The following is a 19,749-nucleotide window of genomic DNA, read 5'->3' as shown; positions in this document are numbered from 1 at the left end:
CTGGCAGCTCCTCTGCAGGGCTGGCAGGAGCAAAAGCCAGACTACTCTGTGCATATGTACTGGGTGCAGCCAAGCAAATGCCCCTCCTGGCAGGAGGAGATGAGCTCTGGGGAGAAAAAGGCACCTGCGGCTGTAGTTGCAGCAGCAGTGTGTGCATTGCTGTTAGTCCAAAGCCACAGAAGCCAAAGGGAGTTTGTCGGTTGTCTCTCATGGATGCCCTTCTCCTCCAAAGCTAGGTGGGTTTCCCCCTCTTGGATCAGCCAAGATTCGCCCAATGCAATCCATGCCCTGAAATCCAGATGTAGCAGGTGCAACGCTTCTAGAAAACCCCAGCTTTGGGGCTTTTCCCTCTGTACATCCACACACCAAGCCCTGTTCCCTGCTCTGCAGCCCTCCTAACCAGCCCGGTACGCAGCCCAAGTGCCTTACGCTGGAGTGGAGCTGTACAGAGCAGCACGCCTGAAAAGCAGCAAGCATGTTGGAGCAAGAGTTGAGGTGCGAATATTAAAGCTAGGGCTGATGCCTCAAGTCTGCTCACTTGGCCGTTTGCAAGATTTTACGGAGCATTTAAAATATATACTGCTCTAGGGCACCAAGAGAGAAACAGATCAAATGAGATGAGCCTCACAAGGCAAAGAGTGTAATGAAACATGAAGCAAACACGCCGAGATAAGATGGTGCAGCACACCAGTCCTGGGCAGCAGGAGAGCAGATAATGACGGGATGCGCAGGATGCGGGCGGGAGGAAGAAATATTGGCAGTGTGGGGAGTTCCTGGCAGGCTGCAGCTCTTGGGGGGAGACCTGTGCTGGGGGTGGATGAAACCCTAAGGAAGGAGAAAGGGACAGGAGAAGCGGGTTGCCTCCATTTCCTCGGGGGGGAACAGGGGGGCAGCAGGGCCGTGCAGACCCTCCTGCCGGGCCGGGGCAGCCCCAGGGCTGGGTCCCGGTGCGGCCGGGGAGAGGAGCGGGGAAGTTTGCCCGGCTGCTCCGCGCCCCCTTCCTGCCCCGGCCGAGGTGCGGGCTTGGGGAGAAGCGGGGAGAGGGACCCGTGGAGGGAAGGAGGGATGCTCGCCCCCAGGGGGAGGCGGGGGGGAGCCCCCGGGCAGGGCGGGGAGGGGACGGGAGGGGATGGGATGGGAAGGGAAGGGAGGGAAGGACCCCCCCGCGGCTCCCAGCCTCCCCCAGAGGCTCCCACCTGGGGGGGGGCCGGGAGCGGCTGGGGCACCCCCCTCCGCCTCGCCTTTCTCTCCTCCCCTCCGCCGCCTCCCTCCCTCCCTCCCTCCCTGCCCGCCTGCCTGGGATGCTGGAAGGAGCCGGGCGGACCCGGCGGGGCGGCTCTGGGCGCGGGGGGCGGCTCGCACCGGCCCCGTTCCCGGCCCCGTTCCCGGCAGGGGGGCGGCCCGAGGGGGCTCTCTGCCGCCTCGGGGGTCCGCAGCCCCCGCCGCCCGCCGGTGATGGCCAAGGATGTCCTCGGAGGGGGATGCCGAGGCGGCTGCTGAGAGCGGGCCGGGCAGCACCCCCGCCCCGGGGGCGGCCGCCGCCGAGCGGGAGGAGGTGAGCGGCCGGGGGAGGGGGGGGGACACCCTCACGGGGGGGTCCCGGGGGACAGGAGGCAGGGGAGGGCGTGGGGAGGGGGCCGGGGAGCGAAGGAGGGAGCCCCGGGGGGGTGCCCGCAGAGCGGGGAGGCAGCCCCGCAGCCTGGCCGCTACCTGCAGCCGCCGTGCGGGGGCCGCCGGCGGGGTGCGGAGCGGTGCGGAGCGGTGCGGGGCGGTGCGGAGCGGTGCGGAGCGGTGCGGGGAGCGGTGCGGGGAGCGGTGCCCGCCGCGCCCTGCAGTGCCCGGGGCGCCGGCGGTGCGGGCGGGGTCCCCGCAGCCGGGAGGAGGCTGCAGAGGGAAGGATGCAGGGGGAGAAACGGGGCCTGTCCAGGGGAAGTTTGTCCCGGTCGGCACCTGGCGGGCCAGGGGTGCCTGCCGCTGCCCAGGGGTCGGGGGTGGTTGTGGAGTTGCAGCTCTCGGGCACTGGCATAACTTGCAGGATGGGTTTGCAGCCTGGGGCTCGGTGGCTTTCAAATGCTTGGGCCACAGGACTGAGGACATCTCTCCCATTTTGTCTCAGGGCCTAGGCACTCTTCTTGCCTAATCTGCAGTAGAAAATACCGTAGGAAATAACAGCTTAATGTGCTTCTTCACATCAGCTGCGAAGCCCTCACTGTGGCCTTGCAGATCACCGGCAGGGAATGACTGATGTGTCTGAGCGGTGACACAAAAAACACTGAGCCACAAGGCACCGGCCAGACAGAGCTGCAGGGCTGTGTGGCAGCCGATGACAATATGCTTACAGTCCTGTACATTTGGGACAGCGAGCGGCCCGGTGTTAGGAATGCCTGAGGTTTTTTTCTAACCGTAATGTAGCCTTCGCTCCCGACTGTTTTGACAGGTCTGCCGCTTGCATTGTGTAATCTGTGTGCAAGTCGTGGAAGTGGCTGAACTTTCTTTGTAATAGTTAACAGCAAGCACAGATGCTGCTGGGGGTGCATGGAGCAGCCTCCACACAGGCAGAGAACACTGCAAACAGAAGTGAAGGCAACCCCGGAACGTTTCTGTGTGCAATTTGTCCGCTTAAAGCTTCTCCTAATGTTTACATTACTCATCAACAGCCTCGTGGTCCTATGGTCGTAATCTCAGCAAAGCTTACATGGAGCTGCCGTATGCTTGGGTTAAAAACAAGCAACACTTTTTAAAGTACCTATAATAGAAAATTGACTTCTCAGCTGAGGCTGAAAAAACTATCCTCTGTGGGTGAAAATTAGGGTTTTGTCCTGTCCAATTGCTTTTTAAACACCTGCGACACAGTTCACCGCTACGAGCTGTGGCTGGGCCCAGGATACAGCTGCTGTTCTAGCGGTAGAGCTCCCCAATGTAATTACAGCCCTGCAGAAGATCAATAGATGGTTAATACTGGAAGAGATTTTTTGATTTATTTGGTCTATGGCCACAAGCTACAGAAGGCTTTCCAATATATTAAGTCCACCATAAAAATATCTAAGCCGTTTCTAGACATGAGAGCACTTGATCTCTCTGCTAAGCACATTATATCTTGCTTCAGTCATCCTCTTCTCAGTTTTTCTTCTTTTCCAATACAAACATTTGCACATTTGAGTCTATATCTCAAATGCCTGTAACAGTGATGTCTTAACCCTGCAGTCCTACATCATTGGTCTTTTGCTCTTGCTTCCTCCATCTCCATGTAAATAGTGTTGTTTTCTTTGGTGCTGGGACCTGCAGTTGCATTGAAGTGCCCTGAATTAAATAGGCATTTCATGGTCTTCTATATTAGTCTTGTCATTTATGGATTTCACTTGGATCAAATACATGGACTTAAATCTTAACAGTGACTTAAAATTGTCTTTATTGGGGAATAAATCAATGTGAGATAAAATCCTGACTGAGTGGCAGAGAACGTGCCTGAAGTCTGCGTTTTTATTCATGAAAACAGGACAAGTGAGGATGCAGCTGCGGAGCAGGAAGGAGAGCGGCTGCTGGGTCCCTGACTGCAGCCCTGGCCCCGTCCTTCCAAGGGCCACCTGGGTTTTCTGCTGGCAGTGCTCAATGTCAGAGCAAGCCCTTGGATTACCTGCCACTATTCTGCCGTTTTGTAGTTTGGTGGCTGGTCTTTTTTGGTTTTTGTTTTTCTGTTGAGATATCGATTGCTAGAGCTGGATGACCTGGACCAGTCGTGCTTTTGGTGGTGGTGTACAATTTTACCACCCCATCAGCACCTGTGAAAAAGAATGAGGGTCTTTGAGGCGAGGGAATGGAAAGGACATGTTTTTCTGAACATTTCAGCAGTTATTGCTCTCGATTTATTCTCTGGACATATTTTCCTTCCCTTTCCACCCCACTGCTCTGTCCTGCCCTGGTTAAGCTGTGGGCTGGCTACTTTTCTTGTCTTGCTAGTTACTGTGACAGCCTACACCTACGCTGAAGAGCTGATAGTGACTTTTCTGCATTTTTGCCAACTTACACCTCAATTAGGAAATGGTCTGAAATATTTACAGTTTTAAAACTTAGCTGATTTTTTTTTTTTCAGGAAAGTGAAGCTGGTGAGTAAAAACATCATTTATTTGCTACCAAAGCCAACTAATCACTGAAGGAAGCTGAAAGCAACAGCCACTTGACATTTTGAAATACGTATTTGTCTTGTCTGTATTGGCAGAGTCAAACAGCAGTTGTCCATGACTGGTTTTATCTTGTCTTACATATTTGAGGACTCTAATTGGGCATGACATAGCACAATCAGTTAGCCTGTCTAAATAAAAGAGGGAAAACCTCATGGGTAAACGTTCCTGAAACCCATGGTCACCAGCGTGATGATGTACCTAGAAATGTTGCAGAAGAGGGAGACCACTCAAAGCTGTCTCATCTGCGTCTTGCTGCCAATGCAAAGCTCAACAGGAGTTGGTTTCAAAAGTGCTGTTTGTGGCCACAAATAACTTAGACTAGGTAGCTTTAAATTGTGCCCATCTATGAGTGGAGTCGTACCCACGTGGATGGGAGGTGGTGGAGGAACCAGGCAGGCGGCCCTCCCAGGTTTATCAGGCCTGCCGTAGCTGCACCTTCCTCACCAGCAGCCCCCCTTGCTCTGCTGAAGCCTTCTCCCTCACAGACCCCCTTGAGCCTGTTGGCTCTCCACTGCCTCTGTGGCTGCCTTCTCCTCCTGCAGAGGCTCGCTGTCCTCACTGAGGCTTCTCTGCTCGTGGGAAACAGAATCAGGAGCTGGGGCTGGAAAGGGGAGAGGACAGAGGGCCTGTGAAGGAGGTTAATGTTGGTCCCTGCCGTCTTTTAAGCAGAAGCTCAGGAGGTACCAAGCATGAAATGTGGGACCTAGGGAAGTACTTTTCTTCCCCTCAGCTCTTCCAAACCTCTTGCAGAAGACCTGCTCCAGTAACACCCTGAATAATAGCTACTGGTTGGCACAGTGGAAGGCTATCACCATCCCAGGCAAGTATAATTGACCAAAGAGGTAATATTTGTATGGTGCACAGTATTGCCCCTCTTGAATGAGGGTCAAACAGTGCTAGCCCCTTTCTACCCCCCCCGCCCACTCATTCAGCAAACACAAATCAAGGAGAGCACCTCATTTCTTGAGTCAAGTCATCTGCCTCATAAAGACAAAGGAACAATTCCATCAATAGTGGCAATGGAAAAACAGGAAAGCTTATTTTTCATGATTCTGCAGTTCCAGGAAATATTTGCATTGCAGATCCTGTCAAAAGAAAATCCATGCTGAGGCATCACATCTTACTCTGCTTTTGTTCTTTTCTGCGCCCCACTTTATCTTCTGCTCACGTGCATGTTCTTGGTGCCCTGAAGTTGTCTCTCTTCTCTGTACTTTGAATGAGAAGCTGACAAGAGTTTAAAAAAATAGATAGGAAACAACAGATGGATGTGTCTGAGCTCTGAGTGGCAACCTGGGTGGGCTTCCAAGGACAAGGTCCTCTGTCCTCTGCAACAGAGAGTGCTTCATCACAGCCGTAGCTGAGATTGGACTGCATTGCTCCTCCTGGCTGGTGTTCCTGGTTCCTTCCAGCAAGGGAATTGTCTCAGGGGAGTGGACTGGAGTGACTGGGGAGCTTGTGGAGCTCTGTCACTGGAGGGTTATGAGGACAGCTTTGGCAAACAGCTGCTAAGTGCACAGATGTTGCCTCGTGGGAGAGGAGAGACAAGGTGACCAAGCGGTAGGTCCCGTCCAGGCCTGGTTCCTAATGCTGTGCCCTCAGGAGGACAGCCAGCCGGCTGGTACCAGGCAAGGGGTCTGCACACTGCTTTGAAACTCCAAATGTGCTCCTTGTTCTCCCTTTCTCATTTCAGAGGCCTCAGAAGATAATCTTCCCCAAGAAGGGAAGAGTGGTCACCAAGGCTCCTTTTCACTCAGTGGAAGCCATGGCAGGGATGAGGTAGAAGGTGTCTTCTCCCTAGGAACAGCATGGGGCTTCTCCCCTTTTCCTACACCTTGAAATAAAATAGCTCACAGCTTTGCTGGTGACCAGGGACACTAGAGGAACAGAGATTTAGGAGAGTGAAATGTCCCAAAGTGGTCTGGATTCAGTGGGGCTTGGTTCTGGGTGTGTTCTAACACGCAGCATTGAGTTAACACCAAACCCGGCCGCTGCCGAGCTATCAGCGCTGTAAGTCCCTGCAGTTGTTACGGTGACACTGTTGTGACACTGCAGATAAGGCTCTGTTTGATTTCTCACTTATAGCAGGAGCTCCAGTTTCCAGAAAAGCGTGGTTAAGTAGTTAATTAGTTTTTAAGTTCTAATCATGAAAAATATAGTTCACTGAAGGGTTCGCGTTCAGACTATAATCATTCATCCGTCTCCTCTGAGCTTAAGAACTACAAAGTTAAAACTAGCGCACCGTGAAACTTCGCCGAGGTCACGGTTCTCGTAGTGGTGCTGCTAACTAGCCAAAACCCAAGGGGCAGTGCTGTCTTTAGGTGGGTTATGATCCCTGGGATGCCACCCATGCTGGACCCTACACAAGCTGCGGCTGCCCTGCCCGCAGCACATCTCATCCCAAGCCACAGAATTAAGGAAGAGAAGTTCCTGGACCTAACTGCATAACAGTTTATGCTTTCTGTTCTTCCCCCACGCATCCCAGACCTGGAACAGCTACCACACGCCATAGGCAACACCTACAGTGACCTTAGCTCTGCCCCAGCAGCCTCGGCCCCCTGAGCCGCAGGGGGAGATGCTGCAGGAGCGGGCAGGACAGACGGAGAGTGGAAGGCTGGAGAAGCCCGGCTGCATGGTGCCAGCAGCACCACCAGGCTGGCAGATTTCCTGCAGCAGAGCTGAGGTTGGGAAGTGGTATCTGGTGTACTCAGCAGTCCTTCTCATGGCACCGTGTGTGTCCCCTGGAGAGGACGGAGGGGATGGAGCATGGAGCTCCTGCATGGAGTGCCACAGAGGCTGGGTGATAGCATCCACCAGTAGGGTCTGGCCAGCATGGGGGTCCTGCTGAGGACCCAAAAGGTGGAAAACAACCCCTTGGGACTGCCAGGAGGTGAGGTGACCAGCCAGAAGTGCAAGTACCTGGTGGAGGAAGGAGGCAACGAGGGCATGTGGTGAAAAGCTGTGAGTGGCAATCTGTCAGCAGGCCTGAGGTGTGCCATGGAGCTGCAGCAGCCATGGGCCTCGGCAGGGGCCTGTCCTTCTGCAGCCAAGGCAAGAGGCGAAGCCCGTGGTTCCCACCAGCGGGTACGTGGAGTGGCAGGGTGGGATGGCTCACACCTCCTCCAGGAGAGTGCTGCTGCATTGCTCATGTGAAAGCACTTTACAAATGCTATTTTTTCAATATCTTCGGGTGGTGCAGAAAGGTGTGATGAAGCCATGCCAATGGTCAGGTCAGGAAATAAACCCCAGGTGTCCTGGCTCCCAGGAGCTCTCTTAACCATTAGGTGTTTTAAATGAATTTGCAGTGGAAGTTTCACATGCTGTGTTGTCACAGGTTATTGCAGAATGTGTCTCTGAGAGAGAAAAGAGTAGCAAGACGGAGAAAGGAGTGATATTCATCATGAATCCTCTTTTCTCACTGGGAAGCATAAGCAGCTGGGATGCTACCTCGTCTTAACAAGAGCATCATTATAAAAAAAAATCTCACAGCGCCGAGGTCCCAGCTGTGTTCAGAAAGGTGCAGGGATGGGGAGAGGCACTCTCTGAGTCTGGCAGAGCAGTGGTAGATGTTATTGCGGGGGAGGCTCAGCTCAGCAGCACAAGGGACCAGGCACAGCTGCAGCCTGAGCCCAATGCCATGGTGCTGGGAGGTCTTCTGCTGAAGCATGGCTGGCCCATGGGAGGTCCCACATGGGAAACAGGGAGGAAGGAGACTGAGACACCAACTCACTGAGCCACTTTGTTCTGGTTTTTCTGGTTACCACTTAGGTAACCAGTTTCTATCCCCCATTCAAATCTCAGGGTGTTCCTTTAGAGTAAGCAAAGATTAAATGGCATTAACAATAACAAACTATTTTTCTCATTTGCAAAGTCTGTCTAAACCGAGGCGTTAGACAACTGGCCGACAGCCAGTGAGGAGCTAGCAAGACAGTATGCGTGGATTCCTGTTGGATCCAGCCAGAAGATGTCAACCATGTGGAGCTCTCCCCTTCACGCTGTCCCTGTCCCCAGAATGAAGCATAGGGATCCTGTCCCTGCCGTCCTGTTTCCCCTTGGCTGGTGGGCCTCTGCCTGGCACTGACTGCTGCCCTTACTCTCATGGATGTGGGGCATGGCACGGCAGGTAACTGGGGTCCTGCTGCTGCCTCTGGTGGCCTCTCATAGGCCACCATCTCCCCTTCATATCCTCTCACCCGGGCTGCTAAGACAGTAGCTGCAGGGTCACCTCGGTGGTGCTCAGCTTGCCCATGGATGGCTTCTCCTAGCCAGGCAGGAGGCAGCAAGGGCACCCGCAGAGGTGGTGGCCCAGCCACGTGGTGAGAGACCACGCAGGTCTCTCACCAGAGGCTGCCTGGTGGAGCCAGGTTTTCTGTGCCTTCTAGGAATGGTCGATATCCAAGGGGGAGGCATAGGAAATATGTCTTTGTGTCACTGCTGAGTCAAAAGCCAGTGGCAGCAACGTCAGCAATTTGAGGGGGAAAGGGATAATTTTGTTAGTGTAGTATTTTGCGAGCTTGTAGGAAGCTGTCACTAAAACAGCCCTGACTTCTGTTTGCAAATGGTGACCGCTTCGTTGCTAGGATTCCTTTGCACCAAAAATGTACCTGTGTGGCTTTCCTTGCAGCAGCCTGCTCGTGTATTGCTGGTGGAGGTGGCTGGAGCCGAATGCTTCACGCCCCTCACCTTCCTCCCCTTAAATTTTAGTGGGCAGCTTTCCCAACTCGATGCAATGTTCTGCATGTATATTGGCTGGGGTCCAAATGCCTTATCTTTTCTGGGATTTCCTTTGCTTCTGCTTGAAGAACTTAAAAGTATCCTGTAAGAGCTACCTCTGGTTCTGACATTTTAGAGGACTGGAAGCTCCCTCTGTCCTGACCTCTGCTTTCCTCTTCTTCAGATGGTGGCTGTAATGCTTGAATTCATGAGGGTGAATGGTGTGAAGTTAACGGGCTGCCTTTCTACGGTACCTCAGGGGGGTCCTATCAGCTGATATTCAGGTGGATCAGCAAGATGTGTGCCAGTTCGTGGTTTGTCTTGTCCTGTGATAGCCTCTGCTGAGGAGAGAATTGAGTGCCTCCGTTTTGTGCACTTTTCTGCCCTCCGGTGAGGGAAGGAGGAGATTAAATCTCTGCGGGGCTTTGAACAACCATAAGCCCAGCCATCCCCATTCACCGCAGTACAGCTGCTGAAGCGAATGCCTCCGCATTGGTGACACAACCAACATGTGGCATGCGTGCAGGTTGCTCCTGTTAAACCAAGTCACAGAGCTTCTCTGCTCAGCGCTGGCGTCATGGCCCCTGCCTGCGTGAGGTTTTCACTCTGTCAGGAGCTCCATGGCAGAGGAGCAAATGGTGCGTTCAAAACGTACATGCAGCAACAACCGTACGACGTGTTCAAGGACCGAAGGGAAATTCCCTTTGATGCTAAATGGCTTTTTCCATTGCCTTCTATTCCTGATATTTCCCTTTCCCTCCGTGCTGGCAGCCATGCTGAGAGCACTTTCTATTGGCTCAGCGTGAGCTGGGGGTAATGGGCTTCTTGTAGTTCAAGACGGATAAGAGGATGGATTTTATTTCAGGCTCCCCAGGATGGAATTTATGAGATGACTGTTGTAATATCTCCCTTTTCCCTCACCAGGCCTTATTATCAATGCCCCATGTGGTGCCCAGATTGGGTCACATGGTGGAGGAGTACTTCTAACTGTCGTACACCAACATCTGGTTTAGCACAGCCCTGCAGGCTCCTTTCTTTCTGTACTAATGAGCATCTCACCTAGGAGTTCATTTGGCCCTGAGAGGCAAGAAGAGGTTGTACTCTGACTCTTCTCCTGTCGTTGTCTTCTCCCTGGTCAACCCGGTCTCCTTGATTCTTTCAACAGGATCACCTCAGGACTTGGAGGCTGATATCTGCACCCATGCCTGTGGTGGGTGACTGGGGAAGTGGGGTAGATATCTCCTTGCCCTCATTGCATTGTCCCTGTCTCACTGGACACATGTGAGGCCTTTCTCAGCAAACTGGAGGCTGGTCCTGGCGTCAGAGCTCACCTCAGTTACGGTCAACAGCACAGCTGAAAGCTCATCTGGCAAGGACTTGCTGGTCCTCTCTGCATTACATCCTGCCACGTCCATCAGCAGTGGAATATTTTCCACTGCCCTCTCCTGATCAGGATGGAAGAAGCCTCATAGTCAGAGACAAAAATCTGCTTTCATCCAGGCAGGTCGCCACCTGCCAAAGTGTGTGACTTGTGGTTATTGATTGTTCTTCCCCTTTCATCTATCTCATTGGGATGTATTTGTCACAAGTATAAATCCACGGAGGTAAATGAAATTGTGGCTGGCATTAATTTATCCCCCATTTTCAGTTCTTTCTCCTCTACTTCTATTTCTCTTCTTCCAGTCCTATGTCAGCGTTTCTCTTTTTTTCCTGTGGACAGGAAGACTATGCTTGCAGAACTAAAACGAAAACAAAAGATCGACTTGTTGCTCATATGAGCAACCCTGAGCTGTGGGGTCACTTTGCTGTTGAAGACAGTGCTCAGGTCACCCCGTGGTGTTGGAGGAGAGCAGGAGCGGGCCATGATGCCAGGTGCTGCCTCATGCCTCTGCTCCCTGGGCCCGACTCCCTCCCGGTCCAGCCCAGGCTGGCAGGTCCCCGACCTCACCCACAGCCCTTTCCCTGCCTCGGTGACATTTGCATTTGGAGCATGTCTAGGCCACCCTCTTCTCTCTTCCACCTCTTCACTTCCCTCCTCCTGTGTTTCCTTCTCATTTCTCTATTTCCATTCAGGCCACGTCTTCAGTACCTTCTGTTTTCTCTCATTCTTTCATTTCAGACATGATAGCATTTTGCTTCAGCAAAATTGCAGCTCTTGAGGTCAGCCACCAAGGGCAAACACGTTCACACATAAGGTTTCGAGGGACAGGAAATGCTTTTGTCATGATTTCCCCAAAGGAGAATTTAAATGCTTTTGAAATTGGGGAACCCAGATATCTGACTGCAAACCAGACACAGGCAGTCAAACTTGGACCCCAAACTGTCCACAAAACAAACATTAGAATAAATTCCTGCTGTTGCAGCATATTTTCTGCCTATCCAGCTCATGATGGAGTTTTCAAAGAGACTGAAGTACTAAGTCTGACAGAAGAGGAAAAAGCCATTTTGTTGTTAGAGAGCTACAGAGAAATACTAAACATATGGCAAAATAATACACAGTTTTTTTAAGGAATAACTCCAAAACAGTTTAAACAGCTTCCTTTGAACTTCACAGGCTATTTCTCCCTGTCCATCAGGGTCAGCTTGGTAGCCTTCAGTTCAAATTTATTCTGGCAGTCCAGATTGGAAGTGGACAAAACAAGAGGTTTGTAATTGTCACCGTAACCATTTGCATGCCATAAGCAGCAAAGAAAAAGTAATGCTCCAAGCCCACACTGCCATACTCCTGCTTTTGGAGTGAAATACAACTACTGATTAATAGCATATGACAACAGCAAGCTAGGTAATGACGTGCTCCACCAAAGCTCTGGCAGGGTTTGTCTTAGCATTGCATCTAAAGCTGCTTGCAGGATTACCCCCGGCAGTCAGCACTAGAAGTGTGAGGAGCACCTCAGTGTCCACACAACACCCACAGCCTTGTTCTAATGACTGACACTTGGCTTTATGAAGACGGTTGTCTTGTATATGTTAATGGGGTATTTAGCCATTAGATTGGCAGAGTTCTGGAGGAATAATTACTAGATTTGACACTATCCACTGGATTTAAGCATAAAATTACTGCTGGTAACATTTACAGTTGGCACAAACATTACCAGGCTGTTCTGTTACAATGAGATGAGCACTGTCCTACAGAGGGATCTGCTTCATTTAATAATTTTGTTATTCAATCCAAAGCCAAATCTGAAGTCACTCATTTCAGGGTGGAGAGTGCAGCCAAGTCTTTAGTTTTCCTCAAAACAGTGACTCAAAAAATACCTAGGAGCAGTGAATGGTTGAATTTACACACCCAGGGTGGTGCTGGTCCAAAATCTACTAATGCAATTCTTGGTGATATTAAAAAGGGAAAATGTGTGGGAATGGGAGGTCTTTTTATGTTTTGGTATTATGTCAGTGAAATGAATGCTGAAGTCCTGTATCCACTTGCAGGCTACACATTAAGAAGGATTTCAAGGTGCCAGAGAGAGAGTGGAGTACCAAAGAGCTGGAATAAAAGCCGTGCAGTGAAGGACTTTGAGACCTTGACCCGTTTAATATGTCAAAAGAAAGCTTAGAGGTGTCAAAATTAGCATGGAGAAGCACCTTCAGAGAGAGAAGGCAGCAGTATGAAAGGAGTCTTTCATCACATGGAGAATGGGCATCCCCACTGCCATCACTGGGGACTAAAGTGAGACAAAATTACAATGGCAGTGAAATTTCATCATCAGAACAAATTGCAGAAGGGATTGCAGGCCCTTCATTTGCTTTTGTCTATAAATGAACACAGTGTGTCTTTATAGAAGATGAGCTTTCACCAACCACCAGTTACTGGGATGTACATAGGATTGTAGAGTGAAATTGCACTGCCTGTGAGGTATAGGAGCTAAAGAGAGAAGGTATGGTGTCTCCCGGTCTTAAGGTGTAAAGGTAGCTTGGATCATAACAGAAGCTGAACTTTTCTGACCCAGAACAGTCTTGCAAAGTTAATAGGAAAAATCCCTATGACTACCTGTGAGGACTAAAGAACCATCTGGCTCTTTGTTGTATTGTAACCATCCCAGCCATCACCTAGGACAGCCATGTGGTTAGTGAGTGAATCTGGCCATCAGATGTGCTGGTGTCCAGAGGTCAGCAAAGGCAACGAGCCTTCACTGGTAAAACTGAGGCACTAGAGGTTAAAGGTAGGCACCCAAAATCCTGGGCTGGTGGAATCAGTCTGGGCTTCTCTGAGCATCCCTTCCTACGCATGCTAATGGGGGATGCTTGTTTGGGGGAGCAGGGACATCCAGCCCGCCTTGACCTAAACCCCAGGAAACTCATTCCTTGTTATACATCCATCACGAGGAAGGGACCCCAGGGACACAAATCACCCAGAAATATTTTGTTCTCTAGCATCGGTCTTACAGCTCAAATGTGTCTTTTAAGGACAAATCAGGGCTCGGTGTGTGTCTGTGTGTGTGTTGGGGTGTGTGTGTAATTTTTTGCCTTCTTGGCCACCTCAGTGTAGTTGCTTGTAGTCTCACGTAGGATGGTTACCAGTTACAACCCAGCTGCCTGCATCTTCATGCTGGTCTCACAAGCAGTCCAGAGATGGGTGAGAGAGCCAAAACCCTGGTCACTCGCCCCTCCAGCCCCTGGCCACACTCTGCTCCAGCTGCCAAGTGCTGGGCCACACGCTCCCCCTCTGCTCTCTCCCCAGCCTTTACACTAGGCAGGATTAACAGCCCAAATCTGCATGCTGTTACAGCATGAACTACTTTTAAATGATTTTAATTATTGTTGCTGCAGCCAGAAGCCGAGCTGGCTGCTGCAGAGCTGGGGCAGGAGCAGGGTGGGTGTGCCGGCTCCACGCCGGTCCCTGCATACCAGCGTTTGATCTCCAGCATCCGCCATCCGAGGGTGTCTTTGAAGGCAATTGCCCTTTCAGCCACTGCCTGAGTGCTTTATCATTTGCAAACTAAGTTCTGCACAAAGTTTCTTGAAGGAGAAATAATCAAAATGCTGCTAGCCTGGAAACTCCTGTCTGCTGTAGATGTCAGTTGAATTTCCAGTTTTTCTTCAGCAGCTAGGGCTTTCCAGACTATTTTCCAGCAACTGCGGCAATGAATTAAATAACATCTATCATTTAGTGTCTTGGAAGACTCCACGCCACCAGACAACAAACAGACCATGGGACAACACGGACCCGCCTCTCCATTTTGTGTGGGATGCAGTTACATATCTCTGCTGGAAATTTTTTTGGAACGGATAGGCCAAAAAGCACCGATGTAAAGGTAGAGTGGGGAAGGGCAGCTTGGGGCAGGGCTACCCCAACCTTTTGTTTTGGGTTAGTGGCCCAAATCTGTGGGCCCTAGTTTGCAGGGAAGGTGCCTGGTGACTGAGCTTTTGCCTGTTCTGAGACAGTCGCTGCTTGGCCTTGGCTTTCTGAAGGGTTCACTGACCTCACTTTCTTCAATTACATTTCTCTGTTAACATTTTCCATGGGTTATGGTTTTGCTCCACATCAAAACAACGCAGAAGCCACGGCATTCCCCAGAGAATGCAGCTCTCGGTTGCTGACTGGCCCAAGTTATCATGGAAATTATTAGTTTTCTTAAGCATTTATTGTAGTCATCCCCAAATACAAGCTTACCCCATTTCGATCTGAAACATTGCACATGACAAGGAGAAGATTCCATGTAGTACCACAAACACCATGCTTGCAAGAAGGTGGTATGTTACTTAATAAAGCCTGGGAGCCACTGGTTTAACATGTTAATGAATTTGTTATGCAAAGATAGATGGAAAGATATATTTCCTTATTAGACTTTTGAATGTCTGATACTTTTATTGTAACTATTTATTACATTTCCTGTCTTTCTTACAAACACACTAGTAGTGTTTCTAATATTATAAGGAGAAATAAGGAGATACAGGCTCGATGAACATAGTCAGGACATGAAATGACAGGGACAGCCGAAGGGGCAGACCCTGGAGGAGAGAACCTGTTATACCTGAGGACTGCAAAGAGTGAAGTCTGGTTAGCAGCAAAGGAAGGTATGAGGAGGTGTGTCAGAAGAAAAGAATCATGGTTTTCCCAAAGGATTATAGGCACCAAGGCCCTGTTGAGCTGGACTATAGGTGTGTGTGCATCCGAGAGATCTGCCAGTGGACACCACAGCTGCGTGGCCTCACTAACGCAGGAAGGAGAGAAGCTGCATTTCTTACAAGCTGCAGTGAAAACAGTGTAGGTACCCCAGCTCAGGCAGATCCAGCCCTCTCGGTGCAGGTGTCTGAAGGCCATTTTTGATGTGTCTCCACAGGATGCATACAGAGACCCGGACCTGCAAGCCTTGGAGCTGCTGCCAGCTCAGGCCAGTGCTGCTCTGAGACTGGTCGCAGCCACCTCTTTCCCCAAAGCTGGGGTGGCATTTCATGGGGCTAAGCACGTTAGGAGGCATTTGCCAGCTTTCAGGCTCCAGTATGGCCACTGATAACCCTAACCAGCAGGGCTGGTTGAATCAGTTCTTGGGTAGGAGCCAACCTGTGGGCTGCAAGTTGGACTACAGAGCTTCAGAGAGCAGAGAAGTTTATTAGGCAAAGGGAAGGGAGATAAAGGAAAGGTGGGGATTGCAGTGCCTTTGGCAAACAGTACCTTAACTGACATGGGACAGCCCTTGCATGGCTGCTTGCAGGGCCAGGCTGAGAGTGATTTCAATGGGTTCTGGAAAGGATTGGGGTTCCTGGAGTACTTAAGCACACACCTTACATTACAACTGACTGCTAGACATCCTTAGCTGGGTCCTCGGCATTTCTGCAGAGTATTAACCAGATTCTATTCGTGTGAGATGTACCTGTGGAAACAATTTGCTGAGTATGGACTTCAATTCCCATGACAGAACCCTGCCCTGCTGTCTCCTTCTGCTCCATCCCAGTGACTGGAGTAGAGAGTTTCACTTGCAGAGTTTTCTTCACCTCAGTAAACCTTCAGGGGAAAAAAGGCTGGAGGTTTGAAGTTCTTCATTGCAGTCCATATTTTTGCATTATGACAGTGCTCAAAAACTCTAGTTCCATGTAAAGTCAAGAGAAAGAACAAAAGACAGAGATTCCTGTCAGAGTCCCTAAGAGCCAGGACAGCCAGCATGCAGCTGGGGAGAAGCATATGTCAGAGCAGTAATGGCACTGGGACAGAGCAGTGGGTATTTGACAAGAGTTTCAAGAGATGAAACTCTTCATGACTGCACGTAGACTCAGGAATTCATCCCCAAAACTCCCATAGATAGTATTCAGCTGATTTGGGGACCGCCTGAAGCCACTTTGTTGCTTTCCACAAGGCTTCCTGCCAAAGGCTAGGGAAAACAGCCTTATTCTTTCCCATACTAAGGTCTTTTCTCTACCCTACGTGCAGAAAAAGTGTTGTACCGTGCACTGTTTAGCTCCTCTGCACCCATTCTGGCCACTGTTTCAGTAAATGACCTTAGCAAAGAGAACACAGTCCAAAATAATTATTCTTCATTCTGTCACAAATATATACAGAAGGCTTGGGATCGGAATAGAAATTCTTTGTAGGTTTCTTCTGGATGCATCAGGAAGAATCATGGGCCAAATTTTGCCCTTAGTTGCTGAAGATGAATGGTGTAGCTCCCTAAAATAAATAAAATTACTCTGCACTTACACAGCATCAGATTAGATGCTACAAAATCAAAAACCTAACCCTGTGTAGTCTATTTGGCAGTGCTCAAAATGAATCATAAAAACCTCTACAGTTACTTAGAAGTGGCTCTCTCACAGAAAAAAAAAAAAAAAAAAGGCAGTATTAAGTAGTATTAAACCTGATCTGATAGCCCTGCAAGGTTAGGTGCCAATGCTTCCATCTCATTGAGAAAACAGTAAATTCTTTCTAGTGGTGCCGCGCTATTATTTCCTGAGTCATAAGATGCTGGTCCTTAAACTCTTCGCTGGTTCAAGCTCACTTACTGAATCCTAACTACTCTGGGTCTGAGCAAGCTATATTGGGTGAGAACTTTATCTCTGGAGAAAAAGAGAAGACGTTTCTCAAACCTAGCATCTGCTGGTGTCTATGCAGTAGTTTGATGCATGGTGGCCCCTTGGGAGAAGGAGTAGCAGCATGCTTCTATTTTTGCATAAAATCAGGCTCAGCAGAGGGCATGATGATGCACGAATATCAGCATGTAACTGCTTTCTCGCTGTCGTTTTCTCTGAGTTAGGGGGAAGTGAAGGATGGTGGTGATGAGAGAGATGCATTCAGCCCTCCACATGTCATGTACTTTCTATGGACCAGCAGCTGCCAGCCAGGAGTGTAACCCATGCTGCTGCTGCTCTTTGCAGAAAGACAACTCTGTTTCTGCTAGCTGCTTGGCTGGATTTGGTCTTTTTTATTATAGCCCAACATAGCATGACAATGCAGCTGATTCGCTGCAACATCACTGGGGTAAGGACTGCAATCACATCGTCTCAGTGAGCACAGCGGGAGTACAAGAATGCAAACTCCCCCTCCACTTCCAGCCTGACTTTTGTGACTTGAAAGAAAGGGATGTGCTGCTACATTTTAGATGTTCACTCATACACCCTTAGCTCTAACGCTTAAACCACTCAGGTGTTTTAGGTAGGAGCTCGTCTTCTAACCAGCCTGCAGCTATACTGCACTGTGCTGTAATCCTGACAATTTTTTCAAATAAATGTGCTTGAATCTGGTAATTTTCCTGATGGCTCGCCTCCAAGAGAATGGTGTCGATCACTCGGTAGGTTTCAGGGCTGGGGCTGAGTCAGCTCTGACTCAGGCGGCAGCTCCAGCTCTGCCAGGCGCTGGTCCCCTGTGCCGTGCGACCCAGGGGGCTGTGGCTCCACCAAGAACGCTGCTCCTTGCCCCCCCGGCAGCATGGTGCAGGAGCCCCCCAAATCACAGGGCAAGCCCACAGCCCTGTGCTTTTGACCGGGTCACCTGCTGTGAAGCCCTCTTGGCCTCAGAGGAGGGTGTGTAGACAAGGGCGGGTGCTGGCTCCTTGCACGGAGGAGGATGTGGGGGCCTGTCTTGCCCCCACAGAGGCCCCAGTGTTTCTGGAAAAGCGGTTTATATTCCCATTTCTGTGAAGTAGGGTGGTGTCCCAGTCCTCAGGCAGTCGAGAGTGAACCCAGACACAGTCTGGAAAGCAAAAGGCACCGTGTGTGTGCTATGTAAAGCAGTGTGACTGACAGGTTCCTCTCTTTGTCTTTCTCCCCCCATCCCCGGTGGTGTGATTTGAAGCAACGCCCCGTGAAGCAGTCCCTGAGTGCCTGCATGTGCAGAGAGTCCCACTGGAAATGCCTCCTCCTCTCCATCCTCATGTACGGCTGCCTGGGAGCGGTGGCCTGGTGTCAGCTGGCCCGGGTCACCAAGCTCAGCTTCGATAGCTCCTTCAAGGGCAAGTCCATGATCTACCATGACAGCCCCTGCTCGGACGGCTATGTCTACATCCCACTGGCCTTCCTCTCCATGCTCTACGTGGTTTACCTGGTGGAGTGCTGGCACTGCCACGTCAAGAGAGAGCTGCAGTACAAGGCGGATGTGGACAGCGTCTATGAATGCATCAACCGCATGCAGCAAGCTACTCCATGCATCTGGTGGAAGGCCATCAGCTACCACTTCGTGCGGCGAACCCGGCAGGTGACCCGGTACCGCAATGGCGATGCCTACACCACTACGCAAGTCTATCACGAAAGGGTCAACACCCATGTGGCTGAAGCTGAGTTTGATTACTCTCACTGTGGGTACAAGGACATCTCCAAGGAGCTCCTGGGCCTGGAGAGCTACACAGCCACCAAGCTGAGGTTCACCAAATGCTTCAGCTTTGCCAACATTGAGTCTGAGAACTCTTACCTGACCCAGAGAGCTCACTTCTTCACAGAGATTGAGGGTCTGGATGACTACATGGAGGTGAGGGAAGGCATGCAGCTCAAAAACGTGGACTTTAAAGAGCTTATGATGGCCTACGGGGACCCGGATCACCTCCCATGGTACGTGTCCCACTATGCTTTCTGGGTGGCTGCCATCCTGATGATCTCGTGGCCACTCAGGGTACTCATAGAGTATCGGACTGCGTATGTCCACTACCACGTGGAGAAGCTGCTGGGCCTGGAGTACACGGCACCCACTGCGGCGGAGGAGCCCCTCTACAGGTACCGCATGCCCCGAGACACCACGCAGGACAGCACAGAGCTGGAGTGGCACATCTGCACCAACCGGCAGCTGATCCCCAGCTACTCGGAGGCCATGCTGATGGACCTGGCTGACTCCCCGGCGTACAACAGCTACACAGTGTGTCGGTACAGCGAAGCGACCCACGGCTGCGAGCGCTGCAACCGCACCTCCAGCACCTCCTCCATCTTCTCACGCCACGCTTTCCACAGCTGCAGCGGCAACTCCCGCCTGTCCCTCAACACCAGCCGCTTCTCCCTCTGCCGCGTCCACGGCTCCCACAGGACAGGCCTCTGGAGGAGCCACAGCAGCAGCATCGCTGACCGGGGCTGCCACGACGAGCAGTGCTGCTCCTACTCCAGCCAGCTGGCTGTCAACGAAAACCCCCCAACCTACCATGATGCCCGCTTCTTCCCTGTCCTGATCGTGCACAGGCCAGAGGGGCACGACGGACGACACTTCTACGTCAGACGCTCCTCCTGTCTGGAAACGTCTCTGTGATGGGCTCCCATGGTTTCTCAGCTCCTCTGCCCTGAAGCAGCTTAACTGTGGTGGTTGCAGAGATGCCACAGCCTGCAAATGTCAGTCTGCAGGACAAGCTGCGGATTTCAGTTCAAAACCTGCCATTGCATGAGGATATGGTCACCCTGACAAGTGGCCAACCTCATTTCCAAAGCTTATTTTCCTCTCCCATTGGTCTTCCTGTTC

At 51.1% G+C, this 19,749-nt stretch overlaps 1 protein-coding gene across 1 annotated transcript; it reads left to right on the top strand.

Moving 5' to 3' along the window:
• Window positions 1-1,465: 1,465 nt before the first annotated feature.
• On the top strand, window positions 1,466-19,542 carry LOC118244265 (transmembrane protein 151B-like). The gene is made up of 2 exons (XM_050710848.1): window positions 1,466-1,555; window positions 18,112-19,542. Exons 1-2 carry the CDS (start codon window positions 1,466-1,468, stop codon window positions 19,540-19,542), a joined length of 1,521 nt encoding a protein of 506 aa, XP_050566805.1.
• The last annotated feature ends 207 nt before the right edge of the window (window positions 19,543-19,749 follow it).

Source organism: Cygnus atratus, chromosome 5 (assembly GCF_013377495.2).
Source record: "Cygnus atratus isolate AKBS03 ecotype Queensland, Australia chromosome 5, CAtr_DNAZoo_HiC_assembly, whole genome shotgun sequence".
Lineage (NCBI taxonomy): Eukaryota > Metazoa > Chordata > Aves > Anseriformes > Anatidae > Cygnus > Cygnus atratus.
The sequence above is the reverse complement of the archived record's forward strand: the minus strand, read 5'-3'. Positions and strand labels throughout refer to the sequence as shown.